At 48.6% G+C, this 23,106-nt stretch overlaps 1 protein-coding gene across 1 annotated transcript in view; it reads left to right on the forward strand.

The window, feature by feature from the left end:
- Nucleotides 1-23,106, forward strand: part of KCNN3 (potassium calcium-activated channel subfamily N member 3) — a 526,431-nt gene that overhangs the window by 471,270 nt on the left and 32,055 nt on the right. Inside the window, exons 5-7 of the mRNA XM_078671377.1 lie at nt 9,775-9,885; nt 12,309-12,436; nt 13,543-13,612. Of these exons, the coding sequence (XP_078527503.1) occupies nt 9,775-9,885; nt 12,309-12,436; nt 13,543-13,612 (309 nt within the window). The remainder of the gene's footprint in view (nt 1-9,774; nt 9,886-12,308; nt 12,437-13,542; nt 13,613-23,106) is intronic.

Here is a 23,106-nt window from a genome sequence, read left to right on the forward strand (position 1 = left end):
TATAAGGTTTCCCTGTGGTTTGAGTTGATGAACATTTTCATTAGGGAAATCCGTCTGTGTGCAGATTGAATTGGTGCCATCATTTATTATCACAGTATCACAATGATCCCCAGTGTCAGAGCAAACTGTTGGGACCTCTATTTGACGCTTCTTCCCCCTAGACCACATGCTCTGTGGAGTTGGCTGATTAACACTCCTAGGGGGCTGCTTCCTCTTGTTTATTACAGTCTTTACTGGGCCCCTTTTACGTTTGGCTCCTGTGATCTTAGTATTTGCAGATGGAAGCGCTGATAGCAATTCAAGATCACTAGCGGCGTCGGTAGCTATGACAAGGGTGTTTCCTTCTTGTGACGCAACAGATGAGCTCACCGCAGAGGTAGATTTTACTACAATTACCTCTGGCAGTAGGGGTGTAGTATGGTTAGAACTAATAATAGTGGTCGGTTGGCCGTTGCTTTGGGAAGCCAGAGACAACCTCCTTTCAGTCTCTGCAATCTCATTGAAGGCATTATCCAAGAGTCTCTCAAACGAGAGTTGTAGAGATGCAGGGACTTCAATAGCCTGAGAGGCTATGTTGATTGTACTAGTGGAGATATTATTACTTTCCCCCATGATAGACAATAAGGCTCACCTTCCAATGGAGGTTAGATGTTAGATGGGTGGCCCGCCCGACCACTGTTGACCTCTGAGGGCCTCAGAGGGCCCGCCCTTGTCCCGGGCTTCTCCCGGTCGCCTCCCGTGCGCGACTCGCTGTGGCGAGAGGGATGTCAGCCTTTATCTCGCGCCTCCGGGCGCTCCACTCGCATCACAGGCGCGCACTGCCCCTGAGGCTGCTGGGGGCTGTGGTTCTCCCCTCGCTCCGCCGCCGCCGCCGGTCGAGGAGACTGCCGCCGTTCACCTCAAGGCCCTTGTCCAGCCCGTTGGCGTGGCAGGTAAGGTTTCTGCTTTCCGGTGTTCCCCAGTTGATGTTGTAAACAGCTAATCAGAACAAGCATTTACAATGCAATGGTTTCGCCTTTTGAAAAGTTTGAGCTATTGGCATTGTAAATGACAAAATTTTTATTTATGTGTTGGTTTTGAAAATAAATAAATAAATGGCATTGTCATTTACAATGCCAATAGCTTAATCTCTCGCAAATGCGAGACCTATAGCATTTGCAATGCAATAGGTCGCGTATTTACGCGAGTTTGAGCTAATGATATTGCAGATAACAATGCGTTTTATTTATGTTTCAAAAACCAAAACATAAATAAAAGGTCTCTCACACTGCTGTCTCTCACACACTGCTGCCTCTCACACACCATGCTCTCCCACACACCATGCTCTCCCTAGAACACTCACACTGCTGTCTCTCTCACACTGCTGTCGCTCTCACACTGCTGTCGCTCCCACACACACACATGCAGAGAGCGACACACACACAGCCACACACACTTATACAGAGAGCCACACACACAGCCACACACATACAGAGAGCCACACACACACAGCCACACACACACATACAGAGAGCCACACACACAGCCACACATATACATACAGAGCCACACACACACAGCCACACACACACATACAGAGAGCCCCACACCCACACAGAGACCCACACTCACACAGAGCCCCACAACCACACAGAGCCCCACACCCACACAGAGTCCCACATTATACGCTTGCCTGTTGATGACGAGAGACTAGGAAATTAATTTGTGAATCATATAACATGATGACATGGATTACATCAAACAGTTACTGGGGTCCGAGGAGTAGCGACAGGGACCTGAAGTCAATTAGCTGATATTAGAAGGGCAAACTAGGTGGTCGACTTTGGAGAATCTGCTACTTCAGAGATCAAATGCCTAGCTTTTCTTTCACTAATTGATGTATAAAATGTTTAGAACCTTAGAATTCAATGACTGATTTAATCTTGTTTGTAAATAAATCTTACCTGAGAATTTGATTCTCATATCCTACAATAGTGAGTCTTGCATGGAGTTCTTCATTGGAATGGGGGGGGCTCAATGAGCTAACATGTTTTTCGGTCTCCCCAACATAGCTCGGAGGTCCCTCACCGACTGCTAGTAAACAGGCTGGAGCAACAGTTTGGTGGTGTCACCAGTGTAATCTGTGTGACCCCCTCCCATCTCTCATATACGAGGTCCTGATTTGATATAAAAGAATCCATTTCATTGGATGTTGCATGAAATATAAACACAACATTTCTCTACAAAATGGAACAGACACACATATCACCCTGTATGACAATAAAGTAAAGTAAAGTGGTATTTAAAACAATCTGTTTAAGAATCATTCAGTGCCATCGGGGCAAGACTATGCTGAGCAGAGCTGGGTCTACCAGGGGGCCCCTAAAAGGCTGTGGCCCTGGGCCAGAGCCCACTTTGCCCAGGCCCTAAAATGTCTCTTGTTCGAGGACACTGGCATCCGGTTTCAACACACTTGTAAGGCAAAGGCAAGCACGCGCGCACACACACTTACTCCACACACAAACAATCGCGCACATACTCAGACCAATACCATACAGATACGAATATTTCAACACCCAAAACATTTTCATTTTTTCGAAAATGACAAATAATACATATATATAAATGCACATATTTTTTATAACATAACTAAGAATTACTTTTCTGGGTATTATTCCGAAAACAAATTAAGTGGACTTTCTCCATAGTCAGAAATTATATTTTTTTTAGTTTTTAATACGAACCGAGCATGCTTATGTTAATGAGGTGCACGCTAGTTGAAATTACTTTTAATGATACTCCTCGGGCTACGCTGTGTTGAAAAAAAAACAAGTATTCGTCTATAAATGAAAAGAAGATTCTGCGCCGGAGAATGGCCTCGGAAACCACGGGAGTGTGCAGTGGGCGCCATTGAACTGTTTAAATGCGGCACGGCGAGGAGCCCAGTGTGGGCTTGCTATGTTGAACCACGTCAGCATTGTCTATGATGGCGTCGAATTTAGGACGTCATCAAGTCGTAAAGGTTAATTGTTATGTACTCTTACACTTTATTATTATTTGCAGCGCTTAGAAGCGGCATAAATGCGGTTTGAAGCCCAATAAGGAAGCAAAGTATTTCCCACAAGTGTTTGAACTAATGCAAGCCCACCCACAACACCGGCCGCCCCTCAGGCACGAGGAACAATAGCGAGGAGTTCAGTGGTGGGTCTCCCAGGGCTCTGAGCCCCTGTGTCACTGCACCTGCTGCACCAATCGTAGATACGGCCTGAAGAGGGAACTGAGGCGCGGGTCCAACTCTTGGCGCTCAAGTTAGAGGGCCTGGAGGCACATACATACCACTTGTGTGTCTGAGCCCCCAGACAGTGACTCAAAATGGCGGAACATCTACGAAACACGTGTCCGTGTTCCCGGGGTGGGGAGGGAGCTCAAAGAAGCAACATTAAATTCTACCGCACTGTAACCCCTGTAAACCGTGCTCCGGGTGGGTGTGAACACTCGTGGGCTAAAGGGCGACACAACACCCCCACCCCTTTAGGAACAAACACACGTGTTGACAGACTGGCCGTCTCAAGTCTATCTGTAGCTCCTCGCGCTTCCGTGGGCCAAATGCACTTTATGTTAATGGGTGTTTAGAGAACGCCTGTTATCTACAGGCCTGCCCGCTGCCCCCCTCCCCTCCAATAGAAGATCTGCAGGAAGCGCTATAGTTAAGCATGAGCGCAAAATCCGCTACGCTCGCGGATTTCGCGGATTTTCGGTAAATCCGCGATCCGCGAACTCTCGCGAATTTACCGAAAATTCGCAATCCGCGAGCGGCGGATTCCGAGGCCAAAAGTTCAAGCCTTCCTGGCCTGTTGTTGTAACTAATTTACGATGGCGCCGGCAAGCTGCCAGCGCCATCGTAAAATAGTTACTAAATTGGCTTCAACAGGAAGCACTAATAGATAAAATCAAGCAGGCGCTCGTGCATCTGCTTTATTTTATCTATTCAGCTTCCTGTTGAAGCTAATTTAGTAACTATTTTAGGATGGCGCTGGCAGCTTGCCGGCGCCATCGTAAAATAGTTAACAGGCCAGGCAGCTGTGCCCTCTTCCCAAATATACCATCGAAAATCGGCTGTGATGCTGGACAGAGGCCTTTGCATCCTTGACTTTCACGAGTGCAATCCACGTGCAGTTCCTGTGGCCAGGAGCTTTTATAGCTCACTCAAGGGACCCCTGCGCCCTTCGGCGCTATTGCATAGTAACACACACCTGGTCGCTGTAGACAACTCTCTGGCACTTTAGGCAGCTGTAGTGTAGTGTAGTGAAAGCACTATACATTTAGCCATTTAAGCATGTGCCCTAGTTGAAGCTTAAATTCAGTGACTCATTCATCGGCCCGAAAAACAATCGTGAGCGTTGTCAAGGCTGGGCAGCTGTGCCCTCTTCCCAAATATACCATCAAAAATCAGCTGTGATGCTGGACAGTGGCCTTTGCATCCTTGACTTTCACGAGCGCAATCCTCGTGCTGTTCCTGTGACCAGGAGCTCCTGTATCTTCTTAATCCACTGCTCTGATCGGTCTCTGACCTTTTATACACACAAGAGGCATGTGCACTCGCATGGAAGCCCCGCCCCAAATCCGCAAATACGCTAATCCGCAAATACGCGGATTTTGCGGATCCACGATCCGTGAATACGCAAATCCGTGAATCGTGGATCCGCAAAATCCGCCCATGCTTAGCTATAGTAGCCGGAGAGAGACTTTTACAAACGCGAGATGTACCCCAGGGGGACTGGACAGCGGCCACCCGAGCGGACCTGACACCCACATACACAGGGCAAGCTCGACATCGTACGCAGACAGGAGACAGCCCGAGTCCGGGCCTTCAAGCCTTAGCCCTGTACTTGAAAAGGTTAACATTTCTCTTCAGCTGACATCTACTTAACATCAAAGCGGTCCTATAAATAAAGCGCAGGCACGTTTCGCCCACAGTGAGCTTTACTGTGAACTGGACACAAACATTTCACTAAAAGGTGCATCCGCTCTGACGAGTGGGACGGGGCACACTCACTCAAGACTGCTTTTGCAAGGGCGGCGGTCGGAAAGTCTCAAACTTCAGACGTTTGTTTGCAGCGTGTTCATGTAATCCTCTGCTGCTCTCTGGGTAAACATGCCCCATGCGCGCACTGAAAGAACAAGCATTTACAAGTGGGGCCAGGGCCGGAGACACGGACAGCGGGGGGGGGGCGGGAACGGGCATACGGACAGCGGGAGGGGGGGCGGGAATGGGAACGGGCATACGGACAGCGGGAGGGGGGGTGGGAACAGGAACGGGCACATGCACAGCGGGAGGGGAGGGGAGCACTCACCAGGACTTCTTCCGGCGGCGGTCGACCTGGAGGAATGACCCCCCAAAAACTAAAAAAAATAAATAAATAAACCACCGCCCACCGCCGCAATGACGATCGCAAGGGGGCGGGATGAGTAAAAATTGCCGGAACGCCCACGAATCAGCTCCGGCAATGACGGACAGATCTCTCTTCCAATGGCTAGCCTCCATTTATGGAGCTAGCCAATGGAAGAGAAGGCGGGACAAAGTGCCCATACTGTTAAAACATAAGATTTCGCCTGCGCGAACGCTGCTGCGAAGCGGATCGCCAGGCGAAACCTAAAAATCACCTACAATGGTAACAGGTTAGGAGCCTCGTTTTAGCTGGTGCTCTGCATGGAAGTTGAAAGAGTGTTACAGGGGTTTGTGTATATAGGGTTGAAGACCATGTGAGGACCGTGGCATGGAAATGAAGAATAAAGATGGTGGTGGAAGAGAACTTATGCGAGAAACTGATCATGTGTACTACACGTGTGGTCATACCAGTCATTCGATAAATGACAAAGAATGGCCATCAGCAAAAATGTTGTCTCATAGATGTGTGGTCAGAGGGTTATTGTACCTTTATGTCGAAAAGCCCAGTTTATAGTAATGGGACTTGTGTTGGTGGTGGGAGGGTGAAGAGAAGTCTGTGAGCACGATGCTGCATAAGAGTGAAAGGACAAAGAGGAAGAGGGGTAGCAGCTGGTGACAGGCCCTAAGGATCAAGGGAAAATTAGAAGTACTGATGCATAGATTCTGGTGGGTTTCAGATGATGGCTTATGCCCTACTACCTGTGAGTGATTAAGGAGTTAGTAACAAGAGGTAGAAAATTGTATCCAACAGGTTTATCCCCAGCTGCAGAGGGTGGAGCACGTATCAGGGGTACTTTGATGATAGAATTTAATGTAAGTCAATAAACATCACTTGGAGAAAGTATATTGATAAATGGTTTACCAGTTCTAGGTGGCAACATCATTTATGGCTCAAAATGGAATTGGCACATAACCAGCTGAAAAAATATCAAAGATGTTAGGAGGCATACAGTTTTAAAATGTGCTAGAGTTCTACCTCAATACACATGGCAATTAATAAAGCTGGCGAATGTGTGCCTTCAAATACTATTGAAAATGTGGCATCGCTACTAGAGTTCAGAAAGCAAGTTAAAATCGAGGTTTGTGGACTTGTGTTAAGCACGTGTGATTGAGTCAATCAAATCATCCGAATGGCTAGCAACTATGGTAGTTGTACCACATGCTTTGAGCATTGTGATAGCTATGTATAACAATGTGTGTAGATTTGAGGGATTTGAATAGGAGAACTGGGTGCATATGCAAAATTTTCTTACATTATCAATATGTTAGTATGATTGATTAGAGCTTAATATTTCTTTATCTAGACTTTTCGTTAGGATTTAATCAGAGGTAACTCTGAAGAAATGCTAACGAAAAGTCTAAATCCACCCTTAATCAAGTCACCTGTAGCCCACGGTACCGCTATGCGCGACATAACAGTATAAAGAATACCTTTGTGTTTGATTTAAACCTCGGTGGCATTACAAAGGAAATAAATGAGATCTTTGAAGGTCTAATTGAGGAAGTAAAACATTTTCAAGATAATATACAGGTATATGGGGCAGCACAGGAAAAAGATTGTTGAAGAATTGTAGACTTACTTAAGTTATCAATGTCAAATAAAGGTCAACTGTGTGGAATATGTAGGTCAAAGGATTACTATGCATGGCGTACATCCAAAAAATGAGGTACTATGCATATGTTGTGGTAACAGAATGTTGACTACACCTTGATGGTTTAGTTATCCTTGTGTGTCCTTCTTTCACTATAGGGGAGCACGTGCAACAGTTTAATTGATGTTCTACATAGTTTGTGGGACACTACTGAATAAGTGGTTTATTGTTAGGTAGTTTGCTGGGGTCTGAGTTTGCTGGCTGCATTGTGTGGCTTGAGTTATTCATTCTTACTCTGGCCAAGGTGGGCAGGGTTTACCTCACTCTGAGAAATCCTTTGCGGCTTTTTTGCTTGTCGATGGGGACTGGCTCCATCAAGGCGTTTCTTCATTGGCTGATTATGTCTTAAGTGTTTAGTTTTTTTTTTTTAACATAGCGTGCTGTCTGCATCACTTTTGTTGGCGTTGATTGAAACATTTTGGGACATTTACTCGGAACAATTAAACTATGTTAAGGTTCCATCTTTTAACTCCACTTTTACATGTTTTCCTAAAACCCATCTCTTTTAAAATAATCCTGTTTTTCAATGTGCATTATTTTGACTGAACACTTTTTCCATTTTTTTTTACCGAATCATCTTTTTATGAATTGCAGCCTCCTCTTAACTGTTTCATTTAATTTCATTATTGTATCACATTTGGGGTTTGTTAAAAAAAACGATTGTTTTTCATACATATGGGTTCATAGCCAACAAAGCTCATAAGGGGAGAGGAGTTTACCCCAAATCCCTTTCTCTCCATTAACCTTTCTGCTGAGGGGAACTCCCTTAACACTATTAAGTCAAACAGACATAATTTCAAATACATATACATTTTGAGCAGTTTTAGAATATTAACATTAGAAAGAGTCCTTTGTTGTTTTGAATTGCTTTTTCCCTGATTGCTTTTTAAATGGTAATATAATGTTATCACGGATTTTAAAAACTTAATTGAAAGTTATAAACAAAATCCAGCCACTGAAGCTGCTTTGTCTAGACAAAAACAGATCTTTTTGGAAAAAGGGTCTTTTTGTGTGCTAATTAGTGTGATGTTAAAATTGGTCTGATGTGTTATTTGAGAACAGGATGTGTCGCATGCTACTATGTGTTAGCTCCATTATTCATTCTGTTTTTGTTAGCTGTTGAGCTATAACAGCATTGTGTTGATTGAGTGTTATTTGGTGTTTATCTTTACAGGGCGGTAGCTGCACCATTTTTAGTAAGATACTCTTTAGTGATTATAGGTTGATGTATGCCACTAACTGCATCTAGCTGGCTGAATTAGTCAGGGTGCCATCTGCATCTGACTGGGCCATCGTTGGTCTATTTCTCTCGCTACAAATATCTGATTGTACCACCTTAGATGAAGGATTATTTTGAATTAGGGTGCATAGTGCTGGCTGCAATCCATTGTATCAGTTATTTTCTGTAGTTTTTTCCTTCCTTAAGAGAAGTGTCATCTTTGCACCATTGCAGGGTGAGTTAATCTGTAGCTGCAGAGCACTGGATTAGTAGTTCTTCTTGGAAAGTGCTGAGTTTTCTGCATTTCCTTGATTAGGTTCTTTTTTTTCTTTGTCTGAAGAGTGCTAGGTCCACAGCCCTGGCCAAGTTATTTTTGTCACATATGTCTGTGACTGAATGGCACTTGTCATGCCACAGTGTTTGACGCATGAGTCGGTTCAGTTTGTGTCTCGGTGAGGTGATGGGGCCAGTAAGATATAGTCATGACCCTTGCAGTAAGCAATTGCCCACACAAGGTATACCCAATAAAGCAAGGCTGCACAACCTTGGTTGAGATATCATTTGACGACTTTCTTTGGACTCATGGTGATGATGACTGCATCATGTTGGTTGAATCAGTACTTAGGGGCCGATTATGATGCAGCCCGGAAAGGCTCAGACCATTGGGCCCCATCTCAGTTTAATTTCCGACTGCCGTAATACAATGTTGGCTGTCGGAAATTAGACCGGCCGGTCATTACGGCTGGCTTTTCCTTGAGCCTGTCGGAGAGTCGGACGCGCAACCCGTAATCGCAAAGGGCAGGCTTTCTGCCCTTGGGATTACAATACTTGGCCTCCGGTAGCCTTGCCATGTCAGGCTTTCTGACATAGAAAGTCTTTCAGCGAGTGAGTATGTGGGCCCCTAGCAGGGCCACCTTGCCCCTGCATCGCCCCCCTGTTCATCACTGCACCATGTGGCAGGCACCCTGAGGTGCCTGCCGCATGGTGCAGGGATGAACACAGACTCCCATTCCTCTATGGGAGCTTTATATTATGGCCTGTTTACGGCCATAACACGAGCTCCCATAGAGGAATGGGAGTATGCAACCGAACAGTGTTCGGTCACTTTGTGATTAGGCGGTCGGGACCGCCAACCTGAGGTCGGTCGGGCCTGTTTCTGCATCTGTGTCGGGTGGACGGAAATCCGTCTGACATCATAATCACCCCCTAAGTGTTGTTCTCTGGCTGCTGGAGACAGACTAGACCACCTTGTTTGAATTTCTGTCTAGGGATGCAGTGAACTCTGCTCTATTTTGGTTGAGTTATTCTGTGGTGTTCTTTTTAGAGGTTGTCTGCATTCCATTGGTTTAGTTAATCCACCTTGTGATTCTCGGTCTGAAAGTTGCTGGTTGTCTTGCATTATTCAAGGTTTTCTCTTGTTTCTTTGGGACTTCACCGTATTGACTAAATTACTATTTCTTATTCTTCCACCATAGGGCGCTGGTTGCACCGCTTTGGTTGTTGCAGTGGTCGCAAGAAAACTGGAACTCACGAAAGCTGAGAAACATGTTCACAACTTCATGATGGACACTCAGCTGACCAAGCGGGTAAGAGGTGCCTGACATCATGATGCTTAGAACTCTAGTGCTCAACTTGTGCTGTCAGTGGCCTGGGTGTACTGAAAAGGAGCTTTTGCCCCATTGAGAAGTGAAATAGCTCTGCCCAGAGCATGCCCTGAAAATCACATGGTTATTGGGTTGGTTTTACATGGGAAACATCGTTTACAACGCAGTGTTTACACCGCAGTGCCTTTATAACGCTGCCATTACAACGCAAGTCGTTACTACAACTTGCGCTAGATGGCGCTGTTGGGCAAGGAATGTTGTAATTTTATATTCCAACACCTTCCCTAATGTTACGTGGACTGGTGTTGGAATATAAAATTATAAGATTTCAAAATCCGCGCCCTTCAACGCAAGTCGTTGTAACGACTTGCGTTGTAAAAACAGCATTGTCAAGTACCGCGATCTTTTAGATTGCGTTGTACTGACATACATCCGTTTTACATGGCTATAGTAGAGAATATAGAATCCCAAATATCGATAGGGCAGAATATCGTTATCACAATATCGACGGGACAAAATATCAAAAGTTAAGCGCACAGAAGCATATATATCACAGGGTAACAAGGAGTCCTGGATTTGGCGGGGCAGTCCCTGGTTTTTACCAGCTGCCCAGGCAGATTTCGGGAAATTTAGCTCATGGCTCAGTTTTTAGAGAGGGTAGACTGAAAATGGTGGGAGGAGACTTTTTATGTTTTCCAAAGCAGGGATAGTTAGCAGCTGTTATAAGAAAGCAATTTAATTAATAGGTATGCTACTGGCTTTAAAAATTGCATTTTATTTATGTTCTTACTGCTCCGTCTGTAATTCTCTGGTGAGGAGCACTGTCAAACAGTGCGCTCGGTTGAAGCAGAATTTCTATTTTTGTGAAATGTTCCAAATTTTGGCTTTAAAATTCTGGTCACCTTAATACACCACCAAGATACATACATGTAGATTTAGGTGTAGAAAATGAATAGAAAATTACTAATCCTGCCCACTTACCTTTTGATGTTTTGTCCCTTAATATTGTGGTAACAATATTACGTCCCGTCAATATTTGGAGTTTGATATTCCCAGCCTACACCGTTTTACACATTCTCAGATTCTGATCAATACTGCCCCAAATTCTCAAATATTTTGGGTATGGGACACCCAAAATATTTCTCCTGTGCCTTTTTTAAACACTGTCAAATTACCACTTGTGGGCATAGGGCTGCCCAAATGTTCCCATTTGTGTGAGTTTTCCTTGAACTATGACATGAGTTATGAGTGGGCCATACTCTCATCTAAAGAGCAGGGATTTTTTATGAATGCCCGCCACCCCTAGAAGAGCCCAGTACTATGTCCTTTCCTGCTCCACTCTCTCTAGTCCTCTCCCACAGCTGCCCTTTGCACCCCAAGATTGATTTGAGCTTTTGGCCTACAGAAGCATGGACTAGTGTCTCCTATACCCAGGCAACTTATGCTTTGGTGTCAGCGATAGGCGATTAGGGGGTTGTACTTAGTAGTAGCCTTATGTCAAAACCCAACCCTCTGAGTTACCTAAACCCCTCTCTAATCCTAGATATTGTGTTCCTCAGGGCCACTCTCTAAAGAATGCTTTCTAGTAGACCTCTATTTGGTGTACATGGTTGCATCTTGTCATGTTGTGTTATATCATATTGTTTCATGTCATGTTGTTATGATTAAGTCCTCAATTCATTGTGTGTTAAGTGTATCCAACGATCTCTTGAACAAGGTGCGATAGATCTGTGGACCACTGCAGTTATTTTGTGTTGTGCTTTGAGGTTTATATGATGTGTTTTGTCATGATGTGTGTGTCTTGAAGATCACCCAATCTCTAGTGATAGGGGTCTGCTCTGTCAGCCTGATGACCCTTTAAGAAACATCTGGTCTGAGCTCCACCACTGTGTTAGTAGTTCTACTCTGACTCACCTTAAATAAGACTGGGGATTTGTGTCCCAACAGTAGGATGCTTGTAGTCTTTGGAGCCCTTCCTTCTTCCCATATTATGTGAAGCTCCTCGAAACCTTTCACATTCACGTATGAGCTCCCTAGATACCATAGGGGTGTAAATCTTATGAATTTCAGTCCATGTGTCTCTTCGATGATTTACTGTGCCTCTCACTTAGAGGCCTTCTAAGGTCAGTGCCACTTGGTAATTTCACCTCCTTTTGAATCTGACTACAGTGAGGGAATGCTCCTTTATTAATGTCCTCTATCAGTCCCTAGTTGTAGTTTATTGGACTCTATTTACCTCCTGACTTACTTTCCAATCGTCTTTGAGAATGTGCTCGATCCCTGAGTGAGACTTTCTTCCATCCACGAGAACATGCACGATCCCTGAGTGACCTCCCCCCACCTGCCCCTTACTTGGTCCACCGGAGAAGCCATCTAGTGCCTGCCATTTGCTTTTCTCTCTATAGATTAAGAATGCAGCGGCCAACGTACTACGAGAAACCTGGCTCATATACAAACACACCAAGCTGCTGAAAAAGATTGACCACGCCAAAGTGAGAAAACACCAGAGAAAGTTTCTTCAGGCTATCCACCAGTAAGTGAGGTTGTACACATTTCTGGGAGGCAAGTGAGCACTTTGGATATCCACTGATGGCATGTCTGGGAGGGGGGAAGCTATGGTTGCCAGCCAAGAGGAGACAGGAAAGGAAGAACAATTGATATCTGCCAAGACTAGCGGAGAGGCAGGAAATTGTAGTTGCTCTCTACCAACAGGTGTCGTAAAAAGAAGATGGTGTCCACCAAGGGTATGACAAGGGGCTGATTCAGATGAAATTCTGATGCATTATGAGGTCTTAAAATTGACATACCTTAATACAGGAGTTATGGTGCATGGTAGAAAATGATGTATTCGAGGGTTCATTAATTTGTCCGTCTTATCTGTCTCTTGAAATATTTGTAAAGAAATCCTCTTTGTAGTCTGTCCACTGTCAGTTGAGGGTCTTAGGTTGACTTGCTTTTGGGGATACACAATGAAGCCCTGATAACTGTAGCCTTGCCTAGCTGGAGAATACATACCTAGGTGCCCATGTGATCCCATATCCTCAATTATTAGGGATAAAAAACCTGGGAGTCCGGTTCATCTTTGAACAATAGCTTTCTACCAATAAGAGAGTGATCATGTGACAGGGTGGACTCTACCATCCTGTTGCCTTATGTCAGAACATCAGACACTAGAAGGAAATCCTTCTCTCCTCATAGGCTTGTCTCTCGGTATAGTGAGGATTTAATCCATCTTTTACACCGTGTTTTCTTTTTCTTTGAGCTGAGCTCAACATTTCACCCCCTATGTGTCCAGATTTTAGACAGACCTTAATACATGGGATAGAACATTTACAGTACAGAGGAAACCTTTAATCCCCTACAAGAAGTACATATAGTAAAGTTGCCTAAAAAGTGTTTCTTAGGGGAGTGGCCTATTTAATAACGGGGTTAGGAGATGAGGCGTGTTTCTGATCCTTCAGTGAAGCAAGCAGTTATAGAAATGAGAGCCCCGCCTCTAGAAATGAAATAATTCTTAATTTCTTTCATTCTCTAGACTTAGGGGCCGGGGGAAATCGGGTTCCTGCCATTCCAGTGTGTTTGTCCTCAAAATGTTGGAGGGTTCATAAGTTAATTTCCCTTCTGTGCTTGTTTCCACAGGCTGAGGAGTGTGAAGATGGAGCAGAGGAAACTCAGCGACCAGGCCAACACTCTGGTAGACCTCTCCAAGGTAAGCCTCAGCTTCCCCCTCCTTCTTCAGGAGCTTCTTCTCACTGAGAAATGCAGAAAAATTACTACTGAAACCACAAAAATTCCATAAGAAAAAAACGTATAACAGATCCTTCTCTGGGATGGCGCCTAGAATTTGGAATGCCTTACCCCAGAAATCAGACTTAACCCGTCCACTACCTCTTTTAAAAAGAAGGTAAAATCTATCCTCATGGCCAAATTCACATGAGCATGGGCTACTGAAACCATGTTACGAGATGCATACGTGCTCTCAAACAGAAGACTTTGCTACTGAAACCATGTTACAAGATGCACACATGCTCCCAAACAGAAGACTTTTTTTTTATATTACATTTTACTATGCTGTTTTTTTTTATAATTTGCTTTGTACATATGTTTAGACTTGCTCTTATTTACTGTAAAAGTAACATTTATTGTTTATATAGCGCTCTGATATCCGCCAGGATCTTGTTCGCGCTCTATAAAACTCTCAAAATAAATAAAATAAATAAATAAAATGAAATGCTCTGTAAGTAACCACAGTAGGGTACCCCGAGGTAGTGAAAGGGACAGCCCTGTATAGCAGGAGAACAGCAGTGGACATAATAAAGATTTTTTGGTCATTCTGGGACCTGAGGTAAGGGCATGAGACTGGTATAGAGCCTAGCAAACACAAGGGGATGATGGACGGAGCCCTGAAACTTTTGAGACACTCACCCCCAGTCACAAATCTGGGTTTAATCCACCATCATTCCTTAGCTCACTTCACCACCCCAGTTCAGACCCAGCCATATGCAAATCAGTCTTGACCCCGTTCCTCATGGAAACAGTCCAGCCTGAACTGCAAAGCTAGGTCTTCCCTGGACCGGAAACAAGCATCCTAGAACCGGTTTTGGGGTAACCAGCCAGGATTCCACATCTGCTTCTAAAGAGTGGGAGAAGTAGGCAATGAGACCTCCAATCTTATTGGCTGGCAATCTAACAGAGAACAGTATGCTGGATTTGATTGGTCGAGTGCTGCTGGCTGAATGACAAGAACTGTGAAGATAAGGTTGAATCCCCCTTCAGGACTCAGAGAACCTCTCTCTGGCAAGAACGTTATGGACCTCCTGGTTCCTTCCTGCATGTGAAGCTCCATGATGACCCCTCTTCCCCGGCTGAGACCAAGCCGCGAGCTTTGTCTAAGGCTCTGATGTTCTGCTTATCCTTACCCTGCCACACAACGTGTGTGATTTACCTCAGTGTTGCAAAGTGTCCAGAGGAGTTGTTACAGAAAATCCAGACTCGTCCGGAGAAGGAGGAGAACTGAATACAAGCCATTTACAAATTCAGGGGACCAACCACACAACAGAAACACTGACTAGTGAGAAATATCCGCTGTACCAATATGTGAACATTTGTAAACCATCCCCGCACCACCTCTGCAGCATCGGTTGGGGTTAGTCTGAAGTGAAGGAGATGTATCATGTGCTGATAATGTCTCTGTACTGGGTTGCCAGAGGTGACATAGATATGTTCTCTGCTTCAGACCTCAATGCTAGATTGGTACAGGTGAGGATGGATTGGCAGAGGTGAGGGTGGTGAGCTCTCTGCTCCAGATCTCTGTCTTGGATTAACAGAGGTGAGGGCGGTGAGCTCTCTGTTCCAGATCTCTGTGTTCGATTGGCAGAGGTGAGGGCGGTGAGCTCTCTGCTCCAGATTTCTGTGTTGGACTGACAGAGGTGAGGGTGGTGTGCTCTCTGCTCCAGACCTCTGTGTTGGATTGACAGAGGTGAGGGCGGTGTGCTCTCTGTTCCAGACCTCTGTGTTGAATTGGGAGAGGTGAGGGCGGCGAGCTCTCTGCTCCAGACCTCTGTGTTGGATTGGCAGGGGTGAGGGCGGTGTGTTCTCTGCTCCAGATCTCTGTGTTGGATTGACAGAGGTGAGGGCGGTGTGCTCTCTGCTCCAGACCTCTGTGTTGAATTGGGAGAGGTGAGGGCGGCGAGCTCTCTGCTCCAGACCTCTGTGTTGGATTGGCAGGGGTGAGGGCGGTGTGTTCTCTGCTCCAGATCTCAGATCTCTGTGTTGGATTGACAGAGGTGAGGGCGGTGAGCTCTCTGCTCCAGACCTCTGTGTTGGATTGGCAGGGGTGAGGGCGGTGAGCTCTCTCTGCTCCAGATCTCAGATCTCTGTGTTGGATTGACAGAGGTGAGGGTGGTGTGCTCTCTCTGCTCCAGATCTCAGATCTCTGTGTTGGATTGGCAGAGGTGAGGGCGGTGAGCTCTCTGCTCCTTATCTCTGTGTTGGATTGACAGAGGTGAGGGCGGTGTGCTCTCTGCTCCAGATCTCTGGGTTGGATTGGCAGAAGGGAGGGCGGTGTGCTCTCTGCTCCAGATCTCTGGGTTGGATTGGCAGAAGGGAGGGCGGTGTGCTCTCTGCTCCAGATCTCTGTGTTGGATTGGCAGAGGTGAGGGCGATGTGCTCTCTGCTCCTGATCTCTGTGTTGGATTGACAGAGGTGAGGGCGGTGTGCTCTCTCTGCTCCAGATCTCAGATCTCTGTGTTGGATTGGCAGAGGTGAGGGCGGTGAGCTCTCTGCTCCTTATCTCTGTGTTGGATTGACAGAGGTGAGGGTGGTGTGCTCTCTGCTCCAGATCTCTGGGTTGGATTGGCAGAAGGGAGGGCGGTGTGCTCTCTGCTCCAGATCTCTGTGTTGGATTGGCAGAGGTGAGGGCGATGTGCTCTCTGCTCCAGATCTCTGTGTTGGATTGACAGAGGTGAGGGCGGTGTGCTCTCTGCTCCAGATCTCTGTGTTGGATTGACAGAGGTGAGGGCAGTGTGCACTCTGCTCCAGATCTCTGTGTTGGATTGGCAGGGGTGAGGGCGGTGTGCTCTCTGCTCCAGATCTCGGTGTTGGATTGGCAGGGGTGAGGGCGGTGAGCTCTCTGCTCCAGATCTCTGTGTTGGATTGACAGAGGTGAGGGCGGTGAGCTCTCTGCTCCATATCTCTGTGTTGGATTGACAGAGGTGAGGGTGGTGTGCTCTCTGCTCCAGATCTCTGGGTTGGATTGGCAGAAGGGAGGGCGGTGTGCTCTCTGCTCCAGATCTCTGTGTTGGATTGGCACAGGTGAGGGCGGTGTGCTCTCTGCTCCAGATCTCAGATCTCTGTTGGATTGACAGAGGTGAGGGTGGTGTGCTCTCTGCTCCAGATCTCTGAGTTGGATTGGCAGAGGGGAGGGCGGTGTGCTCTCTGCTCCAGATCTCAGATATCTGTGTTGGATTGACAGAGGTGAGGGCAGTGTGCTCTCTGCTCCAGATCTCTGAGTTGGATTGACAGAGGTGAGGGCGGTGTGCTCTCTGCTCCAGATCTCTGTGCTGGATTGGCAGAGGTGAGGTGGTGAGCTCTCTGCTCCATATCTCTGTGTTGGATTGATAGAGTTGAGGGCGGTGTGCTCTCTGCTCCAGATCTCTGAGTTGGATTGACAGAGTTGAGGGCGGTGTGCTCTCTGCTCCAGATCGCTGTGTTGGATTGGCAGGGGTGAGGGCAGTGTGCTCTCTGCTCCAGATCTCTGTGTTGGATTGGCAGGGGTGAGGGCGGTGTGCTCTCTGCTCTATATCTCTGTGTTGGATTGACAGGGGTGAGGGTGGTGTGCTCTCTCTGCTCCACATCTCAGATCTCTGTGTTGGATTGGCAGAGGTGAGGGCGGTGAGCTCTCTGCTCCATATCTCTGTGTTGGATTGACAGAGGTGAGGGTGGTGTGCTCTCTCTGTTCCAGATCTCAGATCTCTGTGTTGGATTGGCAGAGGTGAGGGCGGTGAGCTCTCTGCTCCATATCTCTGTGTGGATTGACAGAGGTGAGGGTCGTGTGCTCTCTGCTCCAGATCTCTGGGTTGGATTGGCAGAAGGGAGGGCGGTGAGCTCTCTGCTCCAGATCTCTGTGTTGGATTGGCAGAGGTGAGGGCGATGTGCTCTCTGCTCCTTATCTCTGTGTTGGATTGACAGAGGTGAGGGCAGTGTGCTCTCTGCTCCAGATCTCTGTGTTGGATTGGCAGAGGTGAGGGCGGTGTGCTCTCTGCTCCAGATCTCTGTGTTGGATTGACAGAGGTGAGGGCGGTGAGCTCTCTGCTCCATATCTCTGTGTTGGATTGACAGAGGTGAGGGTGGTGTGCTCTCTGCTCCAGATCTCTGGGTTGGATTAACAGAAGGGAGGGCGGTGTGCTCTCTGCTCCAGATCTCTGTGTTGGATTGGCAGAGGTGAGGGCGGTGTGCTCTCTGCTCCAGATCTCAGATCTCTGTGTTGGATTGACAGAGGTGAGGGTGGTGTGCTCTCTGCTCCAGATCTCTGGGTTGAATTGGCAGAAGGGAGGGCGGTGTGCTCTCTGCTCCATATCTCTGTGTTGGATTGGCACAGGTGAGGGCGGTGTGCTCTCTGCTCCAGATCTCAGATCTCTGTGTTGGATTGACAGAGGTGAGGGTGGTGTGCTCTCTGCTCCAGATCTCTGAGTTGGATTGGCAGAGGGGAGGGCGGTGTGCTCTCTGCTCCAGATCTCAGATCTCTGTGTTGGATTGACAGAGGTGAGGGCGGTGTGCTCTCTGCTCCTGATCTCTGTGTTCGATTGACAGGGGTGAGGGCGGTGAGCTCTCTGCTCCAGATCTCTGTGTTGGATTGACAGAGGTGAGGGCGGTGAGCTCTCTGCTCCATATCTCTGTGTTGGATTGACAGAGGTGAGGGTGGTGTGCTCTCTGCTCCAGATCTCTGTGTTGGATTGGCAGAGGTGAGATGGTGAGCTCTCTGCTCCAGATCTCTGTGTTGGATTGGCAGAGGTGACGGCGGTGTGCTCTCTGCTCCTGATCTCTGTGTTCGATTGACAGAGTTGAGGGCGGTGTGCTCTCTGCTCCAGATCTCTGAGTTGGATTGACAGAGTTGAGGGCGGTGTGCTCTCTGCTCCAGATCTCGGTGTTGGATTGGCAGGGGTGAGGGCGGTGAGCTCTCTGCTCCAGATCTCTGTGTTGGATTGACAGAGGTGAGGGCGGTGAGCTCTCTGCTCCATATCTCTGTGTTGGATTGACAGAGGTGAGGGTGGTGTGCTCTCTGCTCCAGATCTCTGGGTTGAATTGGCAGAAGGGAGGGCGGTGTGCTCTCTGCTCCATATCTCTGTGTTGGATTGGCACAGGTGAGGGCGGTGTGCTCTCTGCTCCAGATCTCAGATCTCTGTGTTGGATTGACAGAGGTGAGGGTGGTGTGCTCTCTGCTCCAGATCTCTGAGTTGGATTGGCAGAGGGGAGGGCGGTGTGCTCTCTGCTCCAGATCTCAGATATCTGTGTTGGATTGACAGAGGTGAGGGCAGTGTGCTCTCTGCTCCAGATCTCTGAGTTGGATTGACAGAGGTGAGGGCGGTGTGCTCTCTGCTCCAGATCTCTGTGCTGGATTGGCAGAGGTGAGGTGGTGAGCTCTCTGCTCCAGATCTCTGTGTTCAATTGATAGAGTTGAGGGCGGTGTGCTCTCTGCTCCAGATCTCTGAGTTGGATTGACAGAGTTGAGGGCGGTGTGCTCTCTGCTCCAGATCGCTGTGTTGGATTGGCAGGGGTGAGGGCAGTGTGCTCTCTGCTCCAGATCTCTGTGTTGGATTGGCAGGGGTGAGGGCGGTGTGCTCTCTGCTCTATATCTCTGTGTTGGATTGACAGGGGTGAGGGTGGTGTGCTCTCTCTGCTCCACATCTCAGATCTCTGTGTTGGATTGGCAGCGGTGAGGGCAGTGTGCTCTCTGCTCCAGATCTCTGTGATGGATTGACAGAGGTGAGGGCGGTGAGCTTTCTGCTCCATATCTCTGTGTTGGATTGACAGAGGTGAGGGTGGTGTGCTCTCTCTGCTCCAGATCTCAGATCTCTGTGTTGGATTGGCAGAGGTGAGGGTGGTGAGCTCTCTCTGCTCCAGATCTCAGATCTCTGTGTTGGATTGACAGAGGTGAGGGTGGTGTGCTCTCTGCTCCAGATCTCTGGGTTGGATTAACAGAAGGGAGGGCGGTGTGCTCTCTGCTCCAGATCTCTGTGTTGGATTGGCAGAGGTGAGGGCGGTGTGCTCTCTGCTCCAGATCTCAGATCTCTGTGTTGGATTGACAGAGGTGAGGGTGGTGTGCTCTCTGCTCCAGATCCCTGAGTTGGATTGGCAGAGGGGAGGGCGGTGTGCTCTCTGCTCCAGATCTCAGATCTCTGTGTTGGATTGACAGAGGTGAGGGCAGTGTGCTCTCTGCTCCAGATCTCTGAGTTGGATTAACAGAGGTGAGGGCGGTGTGCTCTCTGCTCCAGATCTCTGTGTTGGATTGGCAGAGGTGAGATGGTGAGCTCTCTGCTCCAGATCGCTGTGTAGGATTGGCTGGGGTGAGGGCAGTGTGCTCTCTGCTCCAGATCTCTGTGTTGGATTGGCAGGGGTGAGGGCGGTGTGCTCTCTGCTCCATATCTCTGTGTTGGATTGACAGAGGTGAGGGCGGTGTGCTCTCTGCTCCTGATCTCTGTGTTGGATTGACAGAGGTGAGGGTGGTGAGCTCTCTGCTCTACATCTCTGTGTTGGACTGACAGAGGTGAGGGTGGTGAGCTCTCTGCTCTACATCTCTGTGTTGGACTGACAGAGGTGAGGGCGGTGAGCTCTCTGCTCTATATCTCTGTGTTGGATTGACAGGGGTGAGGGCGGTGTGCTCTCTGCTCCTGATCTCTGTGTTGGATTAACAGAAGGGAGGGCGGTGTGCTCTCTGCTCCAGATCTCTGTGTTGGATTGGCAGAGGTGAGGGCGGTGTGCTCTCTGCTCCAGATCTCAGATCTCTGTGTTGGATTGACAGAGGTGAGGGTGGTGTGCTCTCTGCTCCAGATCCCTGAGTTGGATTGGCAGAGGGGAGGGCGGTGTGCTCTCTGCTCCAGATCTCAGATCTCTGTGTTGGATTGACAGAGGTGAGGGCAGTGTGCTCTCTGCTCCTGATCTCTGTGTTCGATTGACAGAGTTGAGGGCGGTGTGCTCTCTGCTCCAGATCTCTGAGTTGGATTGACAGAGTTGAGGGCGGTGTGCTCTCTGCTCCAGATCGCTGTGTTGGATTGGCTGGGGTGAGGGCAGTGTGCTCTCTGCTCCAGATCTCTGTGTTGGATTGGCAGGGGTGAGGGCGGTGTGCTCTCTGCTCCATATCTCTGTGTTGGATTGACAGAGGTGAGGGCGGTGTGCTCTCTGCTCCTGATCTCTGTGTTGGATTGACAGAGGTGAGGGTGGTGAGCTCTCTGCTCTACATCTCTGTGTTGGACTGACAGAGGTGAGGGCGGTGAGCTCTCTGCTCTATATCTCTGTGTTGGATTGACAGGGGTGAGGGCGGTGTGCTCTCTGCTCCTGATCTCTGTGTTGGATTGACAGGGGTGAGGGCGGTGTGCTCTCTGCTCCTGATCTCTGTGTTGGATTGGCAGGGGTGAGGGCGGTGTGCTCTCTGCTCCATATCTCTGTGTTGGATTGACAGGGGTGAGGGCGGTGTGCTCTCTGCTCCTGATCTCTGTGTTGGATTGACAGAGGTGAGGGCGGTGAGCTCTCTGCTCTACATCTCTGTGTTGGATTGACAGGGGTGAGGGCGGTGTGCTCTCTGCTCCTGATCTCTGTGTTGGATTGACAGGGGTGAGGGCGGTGTGCTCTCTGCTCCTGATCTCTGTGTTGGATTGACAGGAGTGAGGGCGGTGTGCTCTCTGCTCCTGATCTCTGTGTTGGACTGACAGAGGTGAGGGCGGTGTGCTCTCTGCTCCAGATCTCTGTGTAGGATTGACAGAGGTGAGGGCGGTGAGCTCTCTGCTCTACATCTCTGTGTTGGATTGACAGGAGTGAGGGCGGTGTGCTCTCTGCTCCTGATCTCTGTGTTGGACTGACAGAGGTGAGGGCGGTGTGCTCTCTGCTCCAGATCTCTGTGTTGGATTGGCAGAAGGGAGGGCGGTGTGCTCTCTGCTCTACATCTCTGTGTTGGATTGGCAGGGGTGAGGGCAGTGAGCTCTCTGCTCTACATCTCTGTGTTGGATAGGCAGGGGTGAGGGCGGTGAGCTCTCTGCTCTACATCTCTGCGTTGGATTGGCAGGGGTGAGGGCGGTGAGCTCTCTCTGCTCCAGAACTCAGATCTCTGTGTTGGATTGGCAGAGGTGAGGGCGGTGTGCTCTCTCTGCTCCAGATCTCAGATCTCTGTGTTGGATTGGCAGAGGTGAGGGCGGTGTGCTCTCTGCTCCAGATCTCTGTGTTGGATTGACAGGGGTGAGGGTGGTGTGCTCTCTGCTCCAGATCTCTGTGTTGGATTGACAGGGGTGAGGGCGGTGTGCTCTCTGCTTCTGATCTCTGTGTTGGATTGACAGGGGTGAGGGCGGTGTGCTCTCTGCTCCAGATCTCTGTGTTGGATTGACAGAGGTGAGGGCGGTGTGCTCTCTGCTCCATATCTCTGTGTTGGATTGACAGAGGTGAGGGCGGTGTGCTCTTGGCTCCAGATCTATGTGTTTGATTGACAGAGGTGAGGGCGGTGTGCTCTCTGCTCCAGATCTCTGTGTTGGATTGACAGGGGTGAGGGCGGCGTGCTCTCTGCTCCAGATCTCAGATCTCTGTGTTGGATTGACAGAGGTGAGGGCGGTGAGCTCTCTCTGCTCCAGATCTCAGATCTCTGTGTTGGATTGACAGAGGTGAGGGCGGTGTGCTCTCTGCTCCATATCTCTGTGTTGGACTGACAGAGGTGAGGGTGGTGAGCTCTCTGCTCCAGATCTCTGTGTTGGATTGACAGAGGTGAGGGCGGTGTGCTCTCTGCTCCAGATCTCGGTGTTGGATTGGCAATGGTGAGGGCGGTGTGCTCTCTGCTCCAGATCTCTGTGTTGGATTGGCAGAGGTGAGGGCAGTGCGCTCTCTGGTCCAGATCTTCGTGTTGGATTGGCAGAGGTGAGGGCGGTGTGCTCTCTGCTCCAGATCTCTGTGTTGGATTGGCAGAGGTGAGGGCGGTGTGCTCTCTGCTCCAGATCTCTGTGTTGGATTGGCAGAGGTGAGGGCGGTGCGCTCTCTGGTCCAGATCTCTGTGATGGATTGACAGAGGTGAGGGCGGTGTGCTCTCTGCTCCATATCTCTGTGTTGGACTGACAGAGGTGAGGGCGGTGAGCTCTCTGCTCCAGATCTCTGTGTTGGATTGACAGAGGTGAGGGCGGTGTGCTCTCTGCTCCAGATCTCTGTGTTGGATTGGCAGAGGTTAGGGCGGTGTGCTCTCTGCTCCAGATCTCTGTGTTGGATTGGCAGACGTTAGGGCGGTGTGCTCTCTGCTCCAGATCTCGGTGTTGGATTGGCAGGGGTGAGGGCGGTGAGCTCTCTGCTCCAGATCTCGGTGTTGGATTGGCAGAGGTGAGGGCGGTGAGCTCTCTGCTCCAGATCTCTGTGATGGATTGACAGAGGTGAGGGCGGTGTGCTCTCTGCTCCAGATCTCTGCGTTGGATTGGCAGAGGTTAGGGCGGTGTGCTCTCTGCTCCAGATCTCGGTGTTGGT

This window comes from Lissotriton helveticus, chromosome 12 (genome assembly GCF_964261635.1).
Source record: "Lissotriton helveticus chromosome 12, aLisHel1.1, whole genome shotgun sequence".
Taxonomy (NCBI): domain Eukaryota; kingdom Metazoa; phylum Chordata; class Amphibia; order Caudata; family Salamandridae; genus Lissotriton; species Lissotriton helveticus.